This window comes from Bufo gargarizans, chromosome 9 (genome assembly GCF_014858855.1).
Source record: "Bufo gargarizans isolate SCDJY-AF-19 chromosome 9, ASM1485885v1, whole genome shotgun sequence".
Taxonomy (NCBI): domain Eukaryota; kingdom Metazoa; phylum Chordata; class Amphibia; order Anura; family Bufonidae; genus Bufo; species Bufo gargarizans.
In genome coordinates, this window is record NC_058088.1 from 176958116 (window position 1) to 176980247 (window position 22132).

Sequence of the window (22132 nt, forward strand, 5' to 3'; positions counted from 1 at the left end):
TGGCAGCGGCAGGAGATCAGTGAGGGGATTACTACTCGTCTTATATTTTTACCCCATTCTGCCTCTTTTCTAAGATATTTGGTATCTGATGAACAACCCCTTTAATTAAGGGCGTTTCCGGGATACAGTACTGAGCAAAAGTTGTAGGCATGTTCGGGAAAAAATGCGTCAAAGTAAGAATGCTTTCAAAAATAGAAGAAGTGTTAATGGTTTACATTTATCAATTAAGAAAATGCAAAGTAAGGGCTCATGCACATGACCGTATTTTCTTTCCGCGTCCGTTCCATTTTTTTTTTTTCCGGCCCTTATGCGGAAACATTCACTTCAATGGGTCTGCAAAAAAAAAAAAAAGGAAAAGACTCCGTGCGCATTCCGTTTCCGTATGTCCGCAAGTCTGAAAACAGATAGAACATGTCCTATTCTTTTCCGTTTTTGCGGACAGGCATGGTTACAATGGATCCGCAATAAAACAGACGTCACATTTTTTTTTTTTTTTTGGGAGAATCCGTGTTTTGTGAACCGCAAAATACATACGGTAGTGTGCATGAGCCCTATATGAGTAAAAGAGACATCTAAATCCTTGCCTGAATGCCTTTGGGTTGTTCCAGACATCTTGGAGAAGTAACCACAGATCTTCTGTGGATGTAGGCTTGCTCAAATCCTTCTGTCTCTTCATGTAATCCCAGACAGGCTTGATGATTATGATGATGATGATGATGATGATGATGATGATGATGGAGATCAGGCTGTGTGGGGGCCATATCTTCACCTCCAGGACTACTTTTCTGGGATTACATGAAGAGACAGAAGGATTTGAGCAAGCCTACATCCACAGAAGATCTCCAAAAATGGTGTTCAGGTGTACCTAGAAGAACTTAATAGTGATCGGATTTAGATTTCACTTTTGTTCATTCGCTATTAACACTTCTTTTTCTTGAAAGCACCTGTAGGTTGCAGCATTTTTCCTGCCTAAATCGCTTGCACAGTACTGTAGGTCACCAATATCAGATCGGTGAGATTCTGACACCTGGCATCCCTACAGGTCAGGGCTGATAAGCCTTGACTGCCAAAAGTGGAATCCCCCTTTAAATGTGTTAAGACTATGCAGTCACATGGTACAGAAAGTCAGCACTGAAGGAAGTTGTGCTTTGGTCCTCAAGAATTCCATGGTCGTCGTCTGTTGTTCTTTGAAGTCCGCTGGCACGCCATTCTACCAGGTCTTCACAGCTTGTTAGGATTCACCCATTTATACGTTCCTTCATATCGGAAACCAAGTTTCTGGGTGAACTCGTCACTTTCTGGAGGACCCCGGCTGAAATATGGTAGAAAGACATTGAGAATAATTACATTTCTATTATATTTCTGCACCGAGGCCATGCAGTGTAAGGCTACATTCACATGACCGTGTCCATTTTGCAGATCTGCAAAAGAGGGAAACTGGCCGCGTGCATTCCGCAATTTCCGTGAACCCCAATATAGAATCGGACAATAATAGGACATGTTCTATAATGTGCGGAATGGCTGCACAGAAGATGTGGACAGCACACGGATGACAAATGTCCACCCATTTCCCCTGTGGAGGAGCTGTAGGGGAAGTGAGCACTTTCTAGCAGCTTCTTCCACAAATTACAACTGATCACTGGGATCCCAGGGAAAGATGCCGTGCCAAGATGGTAATCGTCAAGCAAAAATCATCGTCGAGTGGACAATCCCTTTAAAGGGCATCTGTCAGCAGTTTTGCACCTATGACACTGGCTGACCTGTTGCATGTGCGCTTGGCAGATGAAGGCATTTGTGTTGGTCCCATGTTCATATGTGCCCACATTGCTGAGAAAAATTGTTTTAATATATGCAAATGAGCCTCTAGGGGCAATGGGGGCGTTGCCGTTACACTTAGAGGCTCTGCAGCGCCCTCTCAACTTTGATTAACAGGGCCAGGCAGTGTCAATGTGATCACTCCTAATTCTGTCAAAGAGCAGAGGGTGCGGCAGTTGCAGAGAGAGCAGAGCCTCTAGGTGTAATGGCAACGCCCCCGTTGCTCTTAGAGGCTCATTTGCATATATTAAAACATCATATTTCTCAGCAATGCGGGCACATATGAACATGGGACCAACACAGATGTCTTCAGCTGCCGAGTGCACATGTAACAGGTCAGCCAGTGTCATAGGTACAAAACTGCTGACAGATGCCCTTTAAGTGATTGCTTTCTCGAAACTGAAAAATCTATATTTAAGCTATTATACCTTTGGATCTTTTTTCTCTCTCAATTTTCTGTATTATTAAAAGGGGTTGTCTTTGATCAGCGTGGCTCCTAAAATTTAGCTGACTATGCATCACCCCCGCAGCAGTGTTCTAGGTCATACATGGCTGGTTTCAGTATGTGAAGGTGACAGATGCTGCTAGCCAGTGACCCTTTGCTCTGGCCCAGAGGTGGGCCCTGGGAAGGGACCCCCCCCCCCCCCATCTATCCTCATATACAATCTGCTATAAGACTGCAATCACGTCCACCTTTGGGAACATCAGCAGATTCCCAGTGTGGCCCCAAGGCAGATATCGCCATATCCTGAAGACTGTGCAAGGACTGATCCATTGGGATAAGCAGGTCCGTTTATCATTTACTAGAAGATTCCTAAGAGATGAGCTGTGAGCACTAATGGGTTATGTCCTACGTGTATGAGCGGTAAGTGATGAACCTCCTGCAGGCTCCAAATCATTTAAAGGCTATACACCTTTGGAGGCAATTTTGTATGATTGCATTTCACTCATTTCTGGGGCTAAAAATAGTTTTTTATTAAAAACTTTCAACAGTATTTGCCCTACAGGGTGAGGTTGGAGCCTATCTGCAGAGTATCTGGCTTTCAGTTTCATACTGAACCGTATGGATGTATAGCCCTTATCTCTGAACTGCTGGCAGCTCATAAACACTTATTTAAGCTATTTTCTGAGTGTTTATAAGCTGTCAGGATTTCAGATTTAAGGACTATACATCAAACCACCAAAACAGCAACCTGATGGTTCAGTGTAACTGAAAGCTAGATACTCTGCAGACAGGCTGAAACTTAAAAGGCCATGGACACCTTCAGGGCATTTTTTTATGACTGCATTTTACTCATTTCAGGCTAAAAATACCTTTTTAATTTTTTTTACATTTATTAAAAATGTTCAGTCTTTTTTTTAGATACAAGGGTTAAAAAAATAAATAAAATGAGCCTGTTTGCAGAGTATTTATTCTAAGTGCCATCAGCTGATGGCTCGTGCCAAACCTTATCTCTTACCTCCTGACCCCATAAACACTCATTATACTGTAATCAAACTGATAAGAATATGGCTTTAATATTCCTCTGTCATGGTTGCTCACCTGCCATATTTGTAGGGCAGAGGTTTGATCTTCTCTCTCTCCAGTTGATGCAGGATAGGAGTGAAGATTCTCCAGGCTTCCCTCAACTCATCGCTGGCAGAAGAAAAGGAGAACGTTCACGGACAAGTCCACAGACACCATGTTTCAGGAAGTGCAGCCAGTGCAAGACCTACCTGCGCACAAAGTGCATCTGACTCCCGCAGAACACATCTAGAATCAGCCGCTCATAGGCATCTGGCAACTTCACATCCTGGATAAGGCAGACACCATTTATTACAACGGTGGACATTTCTCGGTGGTTAATGGGAGTCTGAGATAGCATGACATTCACCTCTTGTTTTAGTTGGGGCTCAGAGTGCTGCTGTACCCCCTCCTATAGTTCTATACTGCAGCTCTGCACGTTCAGATTGGCTGCTGTGTTTGCGCACAAGCCCACCACAAGCTCTCACAAGGAGACAGCCAGGAAGTCCTCTAGATCTTTCATTCTCAAGCAGAGGAACATGAACCTTGGGGGCATCTGCAGTGTCCTCCTTCTGTGCTTTTACTCTGCAGTGTGTAATCAAGGTCATAGGGGTACGTGATGTAATGTATTTGAGTAAAAGTCCATATACACCTTCAATGGCTACCGAAGAACTCTCGTCCCGTCAACAGCTGACCCCCCCACACACATATTGTGAAGGAGGAGAGAGCAGAAAGATGCTGCCAGACAACTTTGGTGGTGGCTTATCTACCAGGACAACAAAAGGATCTGTTCGGGGAGAGTTGGGATCTCCCCATACACATTAGATTGTCAGTCGACCCCACAAAAATGGTGGGTTTGGCCATCAACAGTTTAATGTGTTGAGACCAAAAAGGTTTTTCCAGCATTTTGATATTGATGGCCTATCCTCGGGATAGGCCATCAGTATCAGATTGGCCAGGGTCTGACAACTCTCTTCTACCATGCTCCCTGAAAGTTGGCACCGAAACCACACGGCTCTGTGCAGTGGACGGTGCTGTAAAGTTCTAGCGCTGGAGCTACTTCAGAACCGCTGATCGGGACCCATCAATATCAAAATCCTGGACAACCCCTTTAATGGGCACTTGGATTAGAAACACTGCTCTAAACTATAAAAAGGTGGCAGCATTTACTATGGACTCTATTCTAAAAAGGTGTTTGTACTTGAAAAAAATTCTACTGCGACTGTGTATAGATTAATATGTATGTCCCATGTATGGATGATGGCCATACCTTGTATCGGTTACCGTATGTCAAGTCCAACTCGGATTCCTCAGGGTGGAAGTACATTCCCGGTTTCTTGGTCATCATCTTTGTATAAACGGCTTCATTTGGTTGTACTCTTATCACCAGCTCGTTCCTCTTGCACTGTCCTTGGAAGATGTCACCTGGAACTTCTCGGAACTGCAGCCGGACCTCCGCTTTCCTCTCGTTCAGCGCCTTTCCACAGCGCATGATGAAGGGAACACCTGGGGAGTGAGAATTATGAGGGTCTGACATACAGAACTATGGCCATATAGGAGATTTACATAATATATTAAGATTCTGTAGAGGGGCGTAACTAGAAAAGGCTGGGACCCACCAGCGCAAATACTTGAACGGCTTGCCAACTCTGATCAACTTCTTGCAACCACCTCTCCCATTGCTAGCGAGGATTGCCAATGCTTACCATACAACCCCAATCCAATCAGTAATTATGCCCCCTTAGTGCACAAATACAGTAGTGATAAACTCTCAGTGCCCTCACTTCCCACTTGGTACCCCCTTTACATTAGTGAAGTCCTATGATGTAAATTTAAAAAAAATACAGTAATATTCCCCTATCCCCGTCGCCCCGATGAACAAGGCTCATCCCGATCTCCCAGTGGGTGCATCTGGGTGATGCCATCGTGTCTGTTGGGAGTAGTAGACTAGAAAGCCGCAGACTGAGGACAGACAGGCGCTTGCTGAGGAGAGCACCGCCAAGGAATGAGGCCCGGGCAGTAATGAAGGTCTGTAATCCAATACATTCTCACCTGCCGGTACACACACACAGTCATTATGATTATTGCGCGTGTGCACAATACGGCTGCTATGGCGGTACTTCCTCCACCGTGTATGGTCCATAATGCAACCAAGTCCGTTCATATTACATGAAAAATGGAGCAATCGCTTACCGTCCCATCTCTCGTTCTGCACATAAAGGACAGCAGTGGCAAATGTTGGGGTGTTGGAACCTTTAGGTACAGTCGGGTCATCCAAGTAACCCTTCTGTTCCTCTCCTTTTCCCTCAGGATTACCCACATACTGTCCTAACACAAAATTGTCAAGGGTCAACTCGGGCACGCACTTCAGCACCTTCACCTGTGAAGAGAACAGAGGAACCGTTACTTAAAGAGTCCATCTCAGCCAGGGGCCCTATGGGGTCCCCTAACCTCTATGTACACTCCTGGGTGTAGGATTACCAAACCATACCTAAAAAGATAACAACCTATTACCTTCTCATCCCGCACATCATCGGAATTAGTAGAAACTGGTTTCTCCATGGCCACCAAGCACAGCATCTGCAGCAAGTGGTTCTGCATGACATCTCTAGAAGACAGCGCCACCATTAGGCAGTGTCCAGATGGGACAACGGTTTCACACATCAAATACATTAATGAAAGCTTTACCTGATTATCCCAAACTCATCAAAGTATCCTCCACGTCCCTGGGTCCCGAAGGGTTCTTTAAATGTGAGGACCACGGAAGCAATGTGATCGCGGTTCCACAGAGGACCAAATATCCGGTTGCCAAATCTAAAGGGGACGCAAGAAAAGGTTGGCGTATGGAGGCAGGTGGTGAATTACAACATCGCGAAGGAACGTTCTCGCGTCTAACCTGAGCACCATGAAGTTCTGGACCATCTCTTTGCCCAAATAGTGGTCAATACGGTAAATCTGATTCTCTTGGTAGAGTGAGGAGATGTGTTCAGAGAGCTTGTTTGAACTTTCCAGATCCTTCCCGAATGGCTTTTCTACAATCACTCGATTCCAACCACTGCGAGGGGAACAACAAAGTGAAATAAAGTTCAATGCAAGCCAGGTGTCTACCAGGGAAAGTGGCTACACCTGCCAGTTTTTGTTAAAGGGACCATAGTCCATTTTCGTTCTTTCGCTACCAGCGCCGTACATGTACGGAGCTGAAGCAATGGGCAAACCTGGCCCCCGCTCGCACGTGCAGCAGGCGTCATGGCTGGCGGGTCTCTGCTGTTTGAAATAGCAGAGATCCGGGACTAATTTAGATGCCTTGATCAAGTGAGATCACAGCATCTAAAGGGTAAAAAACCTTCTTACCAGCGTCCTCTCCGGCCAGTGAGGATGCCAGTAATTGATTTTAATACGCTGAGCTTCGCTGAAGAGGCTCAGGGTATGAAAGCTGTAATTCTTATTTTGGCCACCAGGTGGCAGGCCATCATAAGCCATGAGCAATTCTGAGCCATAACTGGATTTTAAAAATCAATGTTTGTTTAGAATAAAAACAAAATTGGATTTTGTACTTTCAAATAAGAGCTTCAAAATCATAACAAATAAGTAAAAAAAAAAAATAAATTAAATATAATAATAAAAAAAAAAAATAATATATATATATATATATATATATATATATATATATATATATATATTTAAATCATCCCCCTTTCCGTATAATAAAAAAATTAATACATAACAAAAAATATAAACATCAATACAGCGAATAGCGTAACGGAAAAAGGGTCAAAATGGCCAATTTGCCATTTTCTCATTGCTTCTCTTACCCAAAAAAAACTTAATAAAATGTCAATTTTACACTATATAGACATAAAAAACCTATACATATGTGGCATCGTTGTAATCGTACTGACCCAGAGAATGAAGGGCATGGATCAGTTTTGCCACAAACAGGACGCCGCGGGAACAAAATCCATTAAACAGTCCAGGAATTTTTTTATTTTTTTTCCCCCAATTCCACCCCATTTGGAATTCTTTTTTTTTAATCGCTTCTCACGACATTGTATACCATAATAAATGGTGGCATTAGAAAGTACAACTTGTCCCTAATCCCTCATACAGCTATGTGAACAGAAAAATTTAAAAACGAGATTTTTGTATTACTTACCAGTAAAATCTCTTTCTCGCTCTTTCCTTGGGGGACACAGAAGACCTTGGGTATAGCTCATCTCCCTAGGAGGCGTGACACTAAGTGAAAACTGTTAAGCCCCTCCTCCATCAGCTATACCCTCAGCCTGGAGAGAGAGGCTGCCAGTTGCGTGTCCAAGTAGTGAAAAAAGGCAAAGTCCAAAAGTGGAACCAACAAGCCAACTACCCAACGGGTAAAACAACTCGGAAACCGTGCAGAGAAAACCAAAGAATGGGTGGGTGCTGTGTCCCCCAAGGAAAGAGCGAGAAAGAGATTTTACTGGTAAGTAATACAAAAATCTCGTTTTCTCGCCCAGTTTCCTTGGGGGACACAGAAGACCTTGGGACGTTCAAAAGCAGTCCAAGAGGGGAGGGACCACAGCACCAAGGCGAAGCACCCGAAGGCAGCAAGGAAATGCCGCCTGCAAAAACCAGGCGGCCCAAGGCAGCAGCCGCCGCCGAAGCCAGAGTACGCACTCAGGAGAACCTGGTAAAGAGTGCAAGGAAGACCGTGGCCACCCTGCACAATGACATGGCTGAAGCCCAAGGCCTCCGGCCCCGGAGGCACCAACCGCTCTGGTGAAATGAACGGTGACACCAAAAAAACAGAACCCTGCCCTTGAGCAGTAACCACAGCAATAGCCATTTGGTTAAAGCGGAGGAAAGCACCCAGGAGCCGTTAACCTTGGCGCGGACCTCCTGGAAACAAGAGACGAGCGTCGACAAGAGTCGGAGACGTCCAAACAAAAAACCGCAGACACTTCAAGTAACAGAGTCCCAGTCGCAGGTCCAGGCCAGACTGGAGAAGACCGAATCATGGGAAGAGAAAGGCAGAATTGGGTGAATGACCAGCTTCCTAAAGAACCCCAGGGAAGACCCTAAGTCAGACAACAGAACCTGGACGAAGCACGGCCGGGAGCTAACACTAGTGTGCTCGCTGGACTCGTCTGGGCAGACGGGAGGAAACCCAATGCGAGTAAGCGCAAATCAGTGACACGGGCAAAAAGGTCGGGAAAACTGGTCCCGTCGGCCCCCGAGCAACGCCGTCCCGAATCCACGCGGAGTGGGGGAGCAGATGGACAAACGGAAGGAACCGAAAGGGACCCGGCCAGTATCCAACAGACTCCAGGACAAGTCAGGCTAAAGTCCTTGTCGTTGTAGCCACCACAAGAAGGTGGTGTTCTACAGTCCCGGTGTGGGGGCCTGAAGGGTAATCTTGACAGAAGAAAGTAGGCCCGCCAGGTTACCGAGAAGGTAAAGTCCAAGTAGGACCATCGCCCAGAAAGGTAAAAGTAATCTGCACCCAGCGGGAGGACAGAATGCGGCAAACCCGGTAATAGGCACACAGCTAGTACAGCCAGTGTGAACCATGGAGACAGTACGAGGTCATAAGGAACACCGGGACCATCCATATGAACAACCATGGTCTCCCCAGGGGGGAGGGCAGTGAAGGAACAGCCCCTGAAGCCTGGCCGGGGCAGAAGCCACATCGGAGTAAAACTGACCCCGGAGAAGCCAAAACAGAGCCGTCGAGAGAAAAATAGCCGAGAAGACGGATGACAGCCTCCAACCGCAAGGAGGAGCGGGCAACAGGGAAGCCACAGGACCGCTCAAAAGCAGAACTCCGCTACTCCGAGATGTCCGGCTCACCAATTCGCAGAAGGCGAATACCCTAACGAATCGAAAGTGGAGGTCCCTGAGACCTGGGTAATCGAGCAACCAAGAGAAGTTGGGCGACCTGCTCGAAAAGAGCGGCTAGAACCTGGTAGCAAAACAAACTGAAGCACGGAGGGTGCCAACAGGAAGGACTCAAACCAAAACGCATCCAAGAGGAGGAAAGGCAACAGGCGAGGGAACCGTAATCCCGCCAGAGCCAACGTAGACTGCGAGGAACGCTGGAGACAGCACTCTCGACCATGTGACCGCTTGCGCTGGGAAGCAATGCCACAGGTTAACTAATGGGTACACATCTAGGAACCACAAACACTCCCCAGGCGGAAGGGCCAACGAATATGGTGGATACCGTCACAACGGAAACACCAAATATACCCTCTGAACAGAGAATGGATACCACCCAGCTCGCTGCAGTAGAGAGCAATAGAGCCCGTCCAGGCCAGGTGAACAGAAAGATCTCTTCAGAGAAGAATGCCAGGCCGGCGGCAATCACCGTATCCCAAGAGAAAAACGTCAAGTCGCAGGAAGAATGGAGGCATACGTACAAGCAGCCCCATAAGCAGTGAGAAAGCCAACCCACCTACGGAAGGAGAAGGCATACACGGCCCAACAACGCACAGAGTGCCCAAGAGCGTCCGCCCACTGCGAAATAGTCAAACAGCAAGGAGGGCCAGCCACAGAGTCCCACAGAATCCACGGAAGTGCAAAGTGCAACCGGAAGGGGGGACATACACAAAGGACTAGTATGGCATGCGACGGAACGCAAGCAGTCCGCCCAGAAGAGAGGGCAATGTACTTGGCAAACATTGCGGGCAGCAAGCATGCAAAGCCCACCCCACAAGGGGGTGATGCCCAAGACCAGCACCTACTTCAGAGAAGTAAGACATACCATATTCCGCCCAGAAGAGGGCCATGCACATGGCCACACCGCATCCAGCAGGACGTCCACCTAGTGAAAAGTGGACATGCACAGGGTAATCCTAGCATTAAGTGAGTGTGCAATAATCCACCAAACACCGAATTTTGTGAGAGTACAACTACTCCGCCAATGAATGGGGACAAGTACAAGTCCAGCACAGCATATACAAGGACAGTTGTGAGTCCTGTGAGCGCACAAAAAGTCCACCCATGGAATGAGGGGTGGTCACGCACAAGGCCAGCACCGTATCCAATGGGAGTGCAAGCATTCCACCCATCTTAGAGGCCAGCAACGTATCTGGTGAGAGTGCAGTATGCTGCCCAGAAGGGGGAGCCATGCCCATGGCCAGTATTGCAACCAGGGAGAATGCGAGCACCCCGCCATGGATGGGGGTCAGGCACCTGGCCAGCAGCACACTGGCGAGAGAACAAATACAGTCAGTGAGAGTGTGTGTATGTTGCCTGAGGAAAGGAGACATGCCCATGGCCGGCAGCGAATCCAGAAAGAGTGCCGTACACCGCCCACGGAAGGGGGAACATGTATATGGCCGGCAGTGGATTTAGTGAGTTGCAAGCATCCCACCATGGAAGGGGGTCATGCACGCGGCCAGCAACTTACCAGCGAGAGAACGACCCCAGTCAGTGAGGGCGTATGCATGGCGCTTGAGGGACGAAGGCATGCCCAAGGCCGGCAGCGAATCCAATGAGAATGCAGCATACCGCCTATGGAAGGGGGTTATGCACATGGCCGGCTGCCCAGCACCATAACCAATGAAGTGCAGTATTCCGCCTAAGGAAGGGGGTCATGCACAAGACCGGCAGCGAATCCAGTGAGTGCAGCATTCCCCCCCTGGAAGGGGGTCATGCACAAGACCGGCAGCAATCCAGTGAGTGCAGCATTCCGCCTATGGAAGGGGGTCATGCACAAGACCGGCAGCGAATCCAGTGAGTGCAGCATTCCGCCTATGGAAGGGGTCATGCACAAGACCGTCAGCGAATCCAGTGAGTGCAGCATTCCGCCTACGGAAGGGGGTCATGCACATGGCCGGTATCAAATCCAGTGAGTGCAGCGTTTCGCCTATGGAAAGGAATCACGCACATGGCCGGCGGTGAATCCAGTGAAAGTGCAGCGTTCCCCTATGGAAGGGGGTCGTGCACCAGACTAACACCGTATCTGGTGAGAGTGCAGATTCCACCTATGGAAGGAGGACATGCACAAGACCGGCAACGAATCCAATGAGTGCAGCATTCCGCCTATGGAAGGGGGTTGTGCACATGGCCTGCAGCGAATCCAATGAGTGCAGAGTTCTCGTGCACATGGCCAACACCGTATTCGGTGAGAGTGCAGTATTCCACCTAAGCGGGGGGTCATGCACCAGGCAAGCCTGCAACCCGAGAGAGTGCAGTATCCCGCCTAGGAAGGGGTTGTCTGCACATGGCAGGCACCATAGCTGGAGGGTGACGAACTCTGCCTACAGAAAAAAAGAGAGCGCATGCACTTGGCCAGCGCTGTATCCCGGAGAGGGCAAGAACCACTTAGAAGGGAAACATGCACCAGCCGGGGAGTGCGACACAATGCCGCTCATGGAAGGAGCACGCATACAGGCGGCGCTACCGAGATAAGGCTGCAGCGTCCTGCGCAGCGCACAAGATATCCATTAGTTAACCATTTTATGCATTTCTAAATAAAAAATAGCCTCACTGAGGCAGAAAGAAGTGCCACCATACAGGTGCCCAGCATAGAAGTAGAGGGGGGAGGGGCGCCAGCCATATAGGCCCATCGGGAGCCGCCGGTACCCGAAGGGTTAACAGCCAACCAACCTGGAAGGGAGGAGGAGGCGGCGCCGTGATCCCCTGGGGGCGGGGAACCTCCAGGCGGGAAGGATTCGCGCCCGGAGAAGTTCCCGCCCCCTCAACAGAGGCCGGAAGATTGCGGCCTAGCAGGCCGTGAAGCCGGGGCCTAAATTTTCTGCGGCACCCGGCTGACCGGGGCCGCACAGGAAACCGGAGCGGACTGCCCGGACAAACCGGCCGCGGAAGCCCGCCCCGCGGACCGGAAGTCAGGGGCCCGGGTGGAGCGCCGGAATGCGGCCCAGTAGGCCCGAAGCCTGGGCCAAAATTTGCGGCAGGAAAAAGCCCCCGGTCCAGAGCAGCGCATCGGTGAGGGGATGGGGGGACCCTGAGACTGGGTGCCCGTGAGGATGCGAGCACAGCGTTCCCAGGAGGGACGCTGATAAGTGAATGCCTATTCTCAGCATTCTGCTGCTAAAACGTCCCATGAGGGCCAGAAGGGAGGAGAGGGAGCAGGAGTAGAATGTCGCCCCGCAGCACCCCAGGGGCCAGCCTAGGTCCAGCAGTGACCGAAGGGTCCAGAGGCCCAGTATGGGGGGTCAGGCACGCAGGAGACCAGGGTGGGGGGTGGGGGACGTAGGGCTGGAGAAGCCACTCTCTCACCATAGTCGTCTTCACCCTCGGTCCATTCCAGCAGGGTCGCCCCTTCAGCTACTGGCACCGTAGTGGCAGGACGCTGGAAGAGGGACTTGGCGTGCGGGCGACCCTTGCGCTGGCGGGATGTAGGGGAGCTGGGCTGCCCTGATCCACCTTGTCTTCTGTGGGGGAGGCAGCAGTGCGGGTGACCGGCACTGGCGCAGCTCAACCCCGGGAGAAACAGAGAGGTCTAGTGCGTCTCTGTTGTCCCTGATGATCTGGAACAAAAAGAAAAGAAAAAAGTAAAAATCAAAATTTAAACAAGGAGAAAACAGCCCTGCAGAGCAGGGAGTGTCTTGCCTCCTTGGACACTAAGCTAAAACTGGCAGCCTCTCTCTCCAGGCTGAGGGTATAGCTGTGGAGGAGGGGCTTAACAGTTTTTTCTTAGTGTCACGCCTCCTAGGGAGATGAGCTATACCCAAGGTCTTCTGTGTCCCCCAAGGAAACTGGGCGAGAAAAAGTTATGGCTCAAGGAAGATAGGGAAGAACAATAAAAATGCAAAGACAAAAGAAATCTCCAATATCTTAATAAAGGGTTAAAGGGAAACTCCAGGTGTGCTTGGCTGTCTTCATCAGGCCCACAGACACTGAATGGAGCAGCAGCACACAGCCATAAAAACCTGTCCATTCAAACTTCTCCTAATTGTGGGGGTGCACAGGGGAGGAATAGGGGTCTCAGGACCTCTGTTCTACTGATCAGTGGATCAGACATTTACCACCTACCCATGCATGTGTTTTCCGTGGGGTGACCTCCTTAACATTGCATTTCCTTTGTGCTCAGTGAACTTTATAGCAACAACCTGGCACAGTCATGGGTGACGCAACGGTTCCCTCGGAGCTAGTAGGACATTATTACATTTGCACATCCTGTGCGCTGTATCAGCCCCTTTCTGGCATGAGCAGCAGCAGCACAGTCTCCTGTGATGGCACCAGCACATCCACCCAATCCAGAAAATAAAGATGGCGCTAAATCCATGTGAACTGGAGCTTAGCTGGAGTAACCTGGCATGGCCAGTACACAGTGGATGGAGCCTTCTGCTTCCGCTGTGTTGGGGTGCACAGTGTCCGATATGGAGTCCCTATCCTAAGGATCTTGAATTCAGACAATCCCTTTAAGGGGGGGCGTTCCCCTTGAATTTACACAAGCATCATGAGCTATGATCTATCGTTACACCCCAGCCGTTCATCATGACTGGCACATTACGATATACGTACACTGCGCTCATGCAGGTCACTCTGATGTTCCGGGTCACATCGTGGTACACGCTTGGTGGGACTGCCAAATAGAAGAGGCGGTTGGCCTTTAACCCATTTGGTAAGGCCTGTAAGTGCTTATTCAGGGCTTTAAAAGAAGCCTCGTCGGAGTACTGTCCAGACACGTAGGAGTTCCTCGCAAAGAAGGCGTTCAGCTTCTCAGCATCATTCGGAGAGACCTGAGAAATGGACGTAAATATAAGTTAAAGTGTAACATCCTGTGGCACCATTAGTTCATTCAGTGCCTTTAAAGGGAACCTGTCCCCGGGATTTTGTGTATAGAGCTGAGGACATGGGTTGCTAGATGGCCGCTAGCACATCCGCAATACCCAGTCCCCATAGCTCTGTGTGCTTTTATTGTGTAAAAAAAACGATTTGATACATATGCAAATTAACCTGAGAGGAGTCCTGTAAGTGAGATGAGTCAGGTACAGGACACATCTCAGGGTAATTTCCATATGTATGAAATCGTTTTTTTTACACAATAAAAGCACACAGAGCTATAGGGACTGGGTATTGCGGATGTGCTAGCGGCCATCTAGCAACCCATGTCCTCAGCTCTATACACAAAATCCCGGTGACAGGTTCCCTTTAAAGTGTAACGGTCATTCTTTTTTTTATTTTTGTAATGTATCAGGGCAGCGATACTGACCATTTTTGCAATATACTTTCATTACTGAAATCGTACATTTCTATTAGAAAAATAGCTGTAAAGTGGCCCATTTTGATCTTTAGCAGCGCTCCTCTGCCTTCTGTTTACATAACACAGTCAGTGTAGAGCAGGTCTCCACCGTTATGTAAGGCTCAGGCTCAAAATGGCCCACTTTAGAGCTATTTTTCTAATAGAAATGTACGATTTCAGTAATTAAAGTATATTACAAAAATGGTCAGTATCACTGCCCCGATACATTACAAAAAAAAAAAAAAAAAAAAAAGAATGACAGTTACACTTTAAAGGGAACCTGTCACCGGGATTTTGGGTATAGAGCTGAGGACATGGGCTGCTAGATGGCCGCAGGCAGATCCGGAACATCCAGTCCCCAAAGCTCTGTGTGCTTTTATTGTGTATAAAAACCGATTTGATACATATGCAAATTAACCTGAGATGAGTCAGAGCTTGAAAATATGACTCTTCTCTGGTCACACAAGTAAAGATATGACTCTTATGTTAATTTGCATATGTATCAAATCGTTTTTTTTCCCCACAATAAAAGCACACAGAGCTATGGGGACTGGGTATTGCGGATGTGCTAGCGGCCATCTAGCAACCCATGGCCTCAGCTCTATACACAAAATCCCGGTGACAGGTTCCCTTTAAAGGCACTGAATGGACTAATGGTGCCACAAGGTGGCGCTACAGGATGTATACCCTGCAGATTCAAGCAGAGTTTTGCAGTAGTAGCAAAGCGAAGGAGATTTTAAGATGTCTCATCTACACGCTGCAAAAAACAATCTGCATCTTAAGACGTCATGCACACGACTGTATGTATGTTGTGGTCCACAAAACGCGAATCTGCAAAATATGGATGACGTTTGTGTTGCACTTTTTTTTTTTTTTGTAACTTCAACAGGTATAGGACATGTTCTATCTTTTGATATTTTGGATGATCCGTGTGCTTTCCGCAAAAAGAGAAAACATGTCCTATACTTGGTCGCAAAATCCGAACCACGGACCCATTGAAATCAGTGGGTCTGCAAATAAATAGATGCAACACTGCAAAATACAGACGGTCGTGTGTATGTGGCCTAAAGGGGATGCTGAACTCGGGGGGAGGGGAATCAACCTTTAATAAAGAATAGATCTTGCTCCGCCTCTGTTTTCCCAGCTGCAGCGGTGATCTCATGTCAGCATGTGACTGCTGCAGCCAATCACTGACCTCTTCAGTGCACCTCTGAGGCCAGCAATTGGCTGCAGCGGTCACATGCTGTCGATGTGACATCACAGGTGCAGCTGGGTAAAAAATTCCCTGCCAGGAAAACCATAGCGGTGGGTGGGTGCACTTTAGAAGGTCACTTGAAAGGTCAGTGCACCCACCTCCGTTATAAACCCTGGGTAATTGTTTTCTAAGCTACAGGACACATCCCCGTACCTTGAGGTAAGGTTCGCTCTGTTTTCGGATGTCCTGTACATTCAGTTTTGAACGCGCAAAACCAACTATGTAGGTGTCTTCAGGGAGGAGACCATCATTATACAGCCACCTGTAGGACAACAATACAGAACACAAGCGCGTTAAACCATATACCTATGGATTAAAGGGACACTCCCCCTTCTATATTGTTGGTGTGCCCGCCACCAACCCAAGCTATGTTGACTATCTGTGGAGGAACCATAGCAGAGCCTATGGCGGGGAGCAGGTAAGTATGCTTACCTTTGCCCAAGCCCTTTAAGATTCCCATATATGAGGGTGGGCACCATAAAGACGAAATCTATCTGGTAGCAGACAGGACTAGCGGTCGGTGCACCCTTGCTCCTCCTCTTCCTGATTGACAGCGTAAGATGACTATTCAGGAACCTGGCCCTGTCAATCAAGGAGAGGGAGGGGCTGGCAGAGGAAGCAGGAGGAGCAAGGGTGCACAGAGTGGCTTGGGCCCGCCCTCAGTGCACTTAAACTACCAAAAGGAAAATTACATAGAGTTTGAAAAGGACTTGGATGGCCGAGGTGACCATCCTGGATCTGCACGCTGTTGTGTAAACCAGGTGCAGGTATCTGGTACTGGACCGGGGAGCTTTGAAGGGTGTCTCCATAGACTCACCATAAGGTGGGATAGATCTTCTTCTTTGCCAAATCTCCCTATAAAATAGAAATGGTAATATTAAAGCATTATGTGGTATTAACAGTACTCTGAGCATTAGACCCACAGGTATGAATCAGGCACACTTCCAAAATTACATTTAAGGGAACCGGTCCTCAGGTTTTTGGGTGTTAGACCGGATGGGATCATAGGACTGCTGAACAGCACTGGCACCATGCCCCTGTTACTTCAGAATAACTAAGTTTAAAGGGTTGTCAAGCCTAAGAGTGACAACCCCAATGTTCCTAAACTGTGCTCCATAAAAAACAAAACAAAAAAAATAACACTTACCTGCCCCAAATCTAGTGCCATTTGATTCTGGTACTGTGAACGCTGCCATCACATGTGCTTGAACGCCACTTCTCTAGTGTGTCACTAGCACATGTGACCAATGAGGCCTATGATTGGCATGGGACCTTAAAAGTAGCAGTGGCACCGTGGGACCACGGAGAGGTGAATTTTTTTTTCAGTGGAGCACAGAGTTTTCAGCCATTTGGGTTGTCCCCTTCTAGGCTGGACAACGCCTTAACTGCAGAGCATAATTTCCAACAGTGCCAAATTTGCAGGGACTGTCCCTAATTTTCTGACATAGTCCTGAGCTGAAAATGTGTGGGGCTTAAGCAAACCCAGCCCATAAACAGGCAGTCCTGCATGGATTGGGGGTGGGTCTTATTTGTCCCTAACTTACCAAGTTGTGGGCGGTGCAGCACCCAGAGTCATGGGGGCGGTGCAGCACCCAGAGTCATGGGGGCGGTGCAGCACCCAGAGTCATGGGGGCGGCGCAGCACCCAGAGTCATGGGGGCGGCGCAGCACCCAGAGTCATGGGGGTGGCGCAGCACCCAGAGTCATGGGGGCACCTCTTCCAGTCAGTGATATCTCCCTTGCTTTTGAGGTTAGCACTTATGGACCCGAAATCCCTACAAGGTGGATGTCAATCGGTGAGGAGAGGACTACGGTGCATATTTCCCATTAAAATCAATCTTGTCTGGCTTGTGGACATTTAAACGTGAAAAAGTGCCATGAGAACACAGCAACCAATCACAGCCCAACTTTCATTTCTCATAGTGCTCTGGAATAAAAGGAAAGTTGCACAATGATTGGTCACTATGGACAACAAAGACAGCTTGTCCTTGTAGTTTCCATTGTATTGCCTGTAGCGTTCCTTTAAAAGGATTGTCCCACAAAAAATATTCTGCAGTTTTCAAACCAGCACCTGGATCTGAATACGTTTTGTAATTGCATGTAATTAAAATGTATCATCGCTACATCAATAAAATCTATCTGTATGGCACCACCTGCTGTTTGTTTTTTATTTCTTTGTCCTGCTCACTGAGATGGCCGCACGTGCTCAGTTTCATCCTTCAACTGCCTCCTGAACTGTCACAGGGAGAGAGCTGCAGCAGAATGGACACGCCCCCCTGAGCTGCAGCAGAAAGGACATTCCCCCTTTGAGCTGCCAGATTGATATAAATGGGGAGATTTCTGGATCTTGTTAGAAATACATTGTCATGTACTATATATGATGTCCGATTTTCAGTTTTTACATTAGTCTTTAAGCCTGGTTCGGCCGTTTACTCTTAAAGGGCCAGTAAACCTCATGTATAAAGTCCAGTTTTATCATTCACACATACGTGTGGTATATAACATTATGTAAAATCGTAAGTGATCATGGGGGCAAGTATTTTACCAGACTCCCTTACGCCAATGCCATGAAATGGAACAGGGAACAATAGAAATGTACCGTTCTGCAGGGAAAGTGAAGGCACAGCGCCCACAGTCAGGGCTCGCCGCGGCGGCACATCGGTCTTTGTTTTGTAAGCTTTCGACTTTGTGTGATTTTTTGCACCTGTTGTTTTCGGGCTGATTTGTACTCCTCCTACTATCTTTATTCCCCAGTCCGGCCCTGAACTGAACACACTGGTTAAAAGCAGCGTCGTCCGGTTTTGCTGCTTTTAGCCTGGACCGGTGCTTTTTCCTGAACCATTGCTGGGAATCCGTCCTGGTCGGATCTTAATACCTGCAGGGCGACTGTTTTTTTGTCAAGGAGCGAAAGGTAGGATGCGACTATTATTACCAGTCATACTGTGTTCACAGTGATGAGAAGCTATGTTAGACGTGTCATAGGGAACGGTCTATGGAAACCATCAGCATGGGTGACCTCTCCACGTAGTTAGAAAAGACCTAAATGGCTCTTAATAGGTATAGCACCTGAGGGAAGGAGGCAGAAAAGAACCTTAATTGACTGGATTTAGTTAATTGACACCGTGCCCATTCCTTTTATTTAACCCCTTGGAAACAGACAGACTTATCTCCACTCCGTCAGACATGACTACCATGCGAGCTCCCACAATGCACCGCTCTCTGGTAACAGACGACCAGCGGCATTGTAAATTTAGCTTTGGACCTGACCAGAGAAGAAATGGTCACGTACCTCGGAAGATAAGTCAGAGGTGACTCATAGGCCCAATAATCTATGGGGAAGATTTATCAAACTGGTATAAAGGAGAACTGGCTTGGTTGCCCATAGCAACCAATCAGATTCCACCTTTCATTTTCCAAAGGAGCAGTGAAAAATGAAAGGTGGAATCTGATTGGTTGCTATAGGCAACTAAGCCAGTTCTACTTTACACCAGTTTTTATCAATCTACCCCTCTGTGTTTCAGGTCAAACTGATTCTTAAAGGGGTCATCCAATAAGATAACAACCGTTCATATGTCATATTGGAGGGTCTGTCCACTCCAGTCCTGTCCAAGGTGAACCCGTCCTGACTATTATATTCCAATGACTGGAATATAATACATTTTCATTTTGGCCACGTACCAATCACCAGAACGAAAGGGCCTTGGCACTATACCAAGTGCCATGCAGGTAGTCATACCCATTCACAAGATGGATACAAGTCTCCCCTCTGGGAGAACAGAGACCCCCGCAGTACCCATAAAATTCAATAGAGAGGTGGTCGCTCGCTCTGCTGTTTTCAACAAAGGCATCCATAGACTGGCATTTTTTTAAAGCCAGTTTTCATATAAAAAAATAAAAAATATGCTGGCATAAGATGTGCCGAATTTATTAAGGAGCACATTCCTCTTAATAATGTTGTGCACCTCGGGTGGTCCGTGCGCCAAAACTAAAATGGGTTTCTAGCAAAATTGACACTGGCACAAGTAATATTAAAAGGGATGGTTTGGTTGCGGCAAATTATCACCTATCCTATTGGGTCGGTGGGTGTCCTACGGCTGGGACCCCCACTGATCACGAGAACAGGCCCTTCCCCCTGAATGGAGCGGCAGGTCGGGCGCGAACACTACCATTCCATTTATCTCCATGAATACTCTGAATCTCCCATAGAGGTGAATGGAGCATACCCAACCTGCTGCTCCATGATCAGTGGGGGTCCCAGCGGTAGGACCCCCACCAATCTAATAGTTATCCCCTATCCTGCTGAGAGGGGGATAACTTGCCACTGCCGGAATACCCCTGAAAGTTTGCCCTGACCCTTCCCGAGTGGAGAGTGCAGCGCCAAACAGCAAAAAGTTGCACATTTTAGCACAAAAAGGGGCTCATCGATGCCACGTTTCTGGCGCAGGGGGCTTGATACAGCCCCCATTGAGTGATCACCACTGTCAGAATTCTCTCTTAGCAGAATATATAAAACCTCATAAAATACTAATCTTTATTAAAGGGAACCCGTCATCAACTTTATGCTGACCTCACTAAAGTAGTGACAGAAATGCTGATGTCAGCGGTGTGTCACTCATCAGCTAAAGGTAAGTGGTTGCCGAGAACCAGCATCATAATCATTGCAGCCCAGGCCTCGAAAAGAGTCAAATCTACCTGAGAAGAGTCCTGGTTATACATAATCTCCTGCTCTCCCGCCATCTGCTGATGATTGGCAGCTCTCTCCTAGAGAGAAAGGGAGAAAACTCGGTAGAAGACTGTCAGTCATCAGCAGGAGAGCGGGAATGTATGAATAACCAGGACTCTTCTCAGGTGGCCGGGACTCTTCTCCAGGCCCAGTCTACAATGATTGTGATGTTGGTTCTCGGCAACCACTTACTTTTAACTTATAAATGACAGACCGCTGAAATCAACTCACCTGTGTCTACTTTATACTGCCGTTAGTGTGGGTAGCATAAAGTTGTTGACAGGTTCCCTTTAATTCATTGATATCATAATAACAATAAAATAGTGGCAAAATAAATATACAGAAGATGGTAAAAACATAAAAATACACCTCCCTGGTGGTAATTCTAGCAGTATACAAGCCAAAAAGGATAGATATAACAACAAAAAAAAGCAAAAAAAATCTTGATGATCAGCTAGAAAATAAGATATATATATATATAGACCAGACATGAAATACAGCAGGGATCAGCGACCTCCGGCAGTCCAGCTGTTCTGAAACTACAACTCCCATAATCCTCCTTTCACTTCTTTTGGAGTTACAAGAACAGCTGAGTAAGTTTGCATGCTGGGAGTTATAGTTTCACAACCGCTGCAGTGCCGAAAGTTGCTGATCCCTCAAATACAGGCACACATACTACCTAGTTGCCCCAGGTAAAGACGGTAAAAATTCTCCCAGAAGAAGTTGATGCAAAACGTACGTCGGAATTTCCTCCCCCCCCCCCCTGGTCCGTAATATGTTTACATGTTTATGATATGTGGGTTTTACCTGGGGGCAGCTAAATAGTATAAATACCTGTATTTTATGTCAGGTCTATATATAGTTATGTATATTACTATGTATTATTTATATATTATATTTATATTATAGTTTATATCAATGAATTAATAAAGATTTATACTTTATGATTTTGGATCTTTTTAGAGGCGTTTATAGTTTTGGTATACCCATATGCCGTACTGTATTATATAGCTACCCTCGGTAATGATGACTATATAAAACCTCTGTGACACCAGTTCCATAATGAGTCATTCAAACTAATCTTTGTGTTTGACAATTAGGAGTGGAGTTTAGATTTGGACGGGGACTTAGGTTGTCAGGGCCAGCACCGGGGCAGTGTATGCTGGAGGCAGGGAGTGGCACAGTCACCATGAGCTTGGCATTCAGCAGCCGGGGTTTACATCGGGACAAAGTGCTGAGTAACTCTGACAAAGACTGTACGAGAGACTACGAACAGTCATCCTGCCCGGGGAAGAGGGGCGCACATACATGGCCCTGTGCTGTGATACAATGGGGAAAGCTCTATCGGGGTCCATTATGACTGGGGGGGGGGGGGTAAAGGTAGGCTTTCCTTCACCCCCTGAGCTAATGAACTGCAGATGTTCAGGGATCACAGACTGGTCTTAGGGGGCAGTTCACGGGCGAGGGAAACTCTAGGAAGTTAAAGGGCATCTGTCAGCAGTTTTGTGCCTATGACACTGGCTGACCTGTTACATGCGCGCTTGGCAGCTGAAGGCATCTGTGTTGGTCCCATGTTCATATGTGCCCACATTGCTGAGAAAAATTATGTTTTAATATATGCAAATGAGCCTCTAGGTGTAACGGCAAC

The 22132-nt window shown here is 47.6% G+C and overlaps 1 protein-coding gene across 3 annotated transcripts in view; it reads right to left on the reverse strand.

The window, feature by feature from the left end:
• Window positions 1-430: 430 nt before the first annotated feature.
• Window positions 431-22132, reverse strand: part of G6PD (glucose-6-phosphate dehydrogenase) — a 29643-nt gene continuing 7941 nt past the window's right edge. For all 3 annotated transcript variants that reach the window (XM_044306007.1, XM_044306009.1, XM_044306008.1), the window contains exons 3-13: window positions 16580-16617; window positions 15916-16024; window positions 13787-14004; window positions 6216-6374; window positions 6008-6133; window positions 5834-5927; window positions 5513-5699; window positions 4590-4825; window positions 3532-3608; window positions 3359-3451; window positions 431-1312 (exon numbers count right to left, since the gene is read on the reverse strand). In XM_044306007.1, the coding sequence (XP_044161942.1) occupies window positions 1222-1312; window positions 3359-3451; window positions 3532-3608; window positions 4590-4825; window positions 5513-5699; window positions 5834-5927; window positions 6008-6133; window positions 6216-6374; window positions 13787-14004; window positions 15916-16024; window positions 16580-16617 (1428 nt within the window). In that variant the 3' untranslated portion in view covers window positions 431-1221. The remainder of the gene's footprint in view (window positions 1313-3358; window positions 3452-3531; window positions 3609-4589; window positions 4826-5512; window positions 5700-5833; window positions 5928-6007; window positions 6134-6215; window positions 6375-13786; window positions 14005-15915; window positions 16025-16579; window positions 16618-22132) is intronic.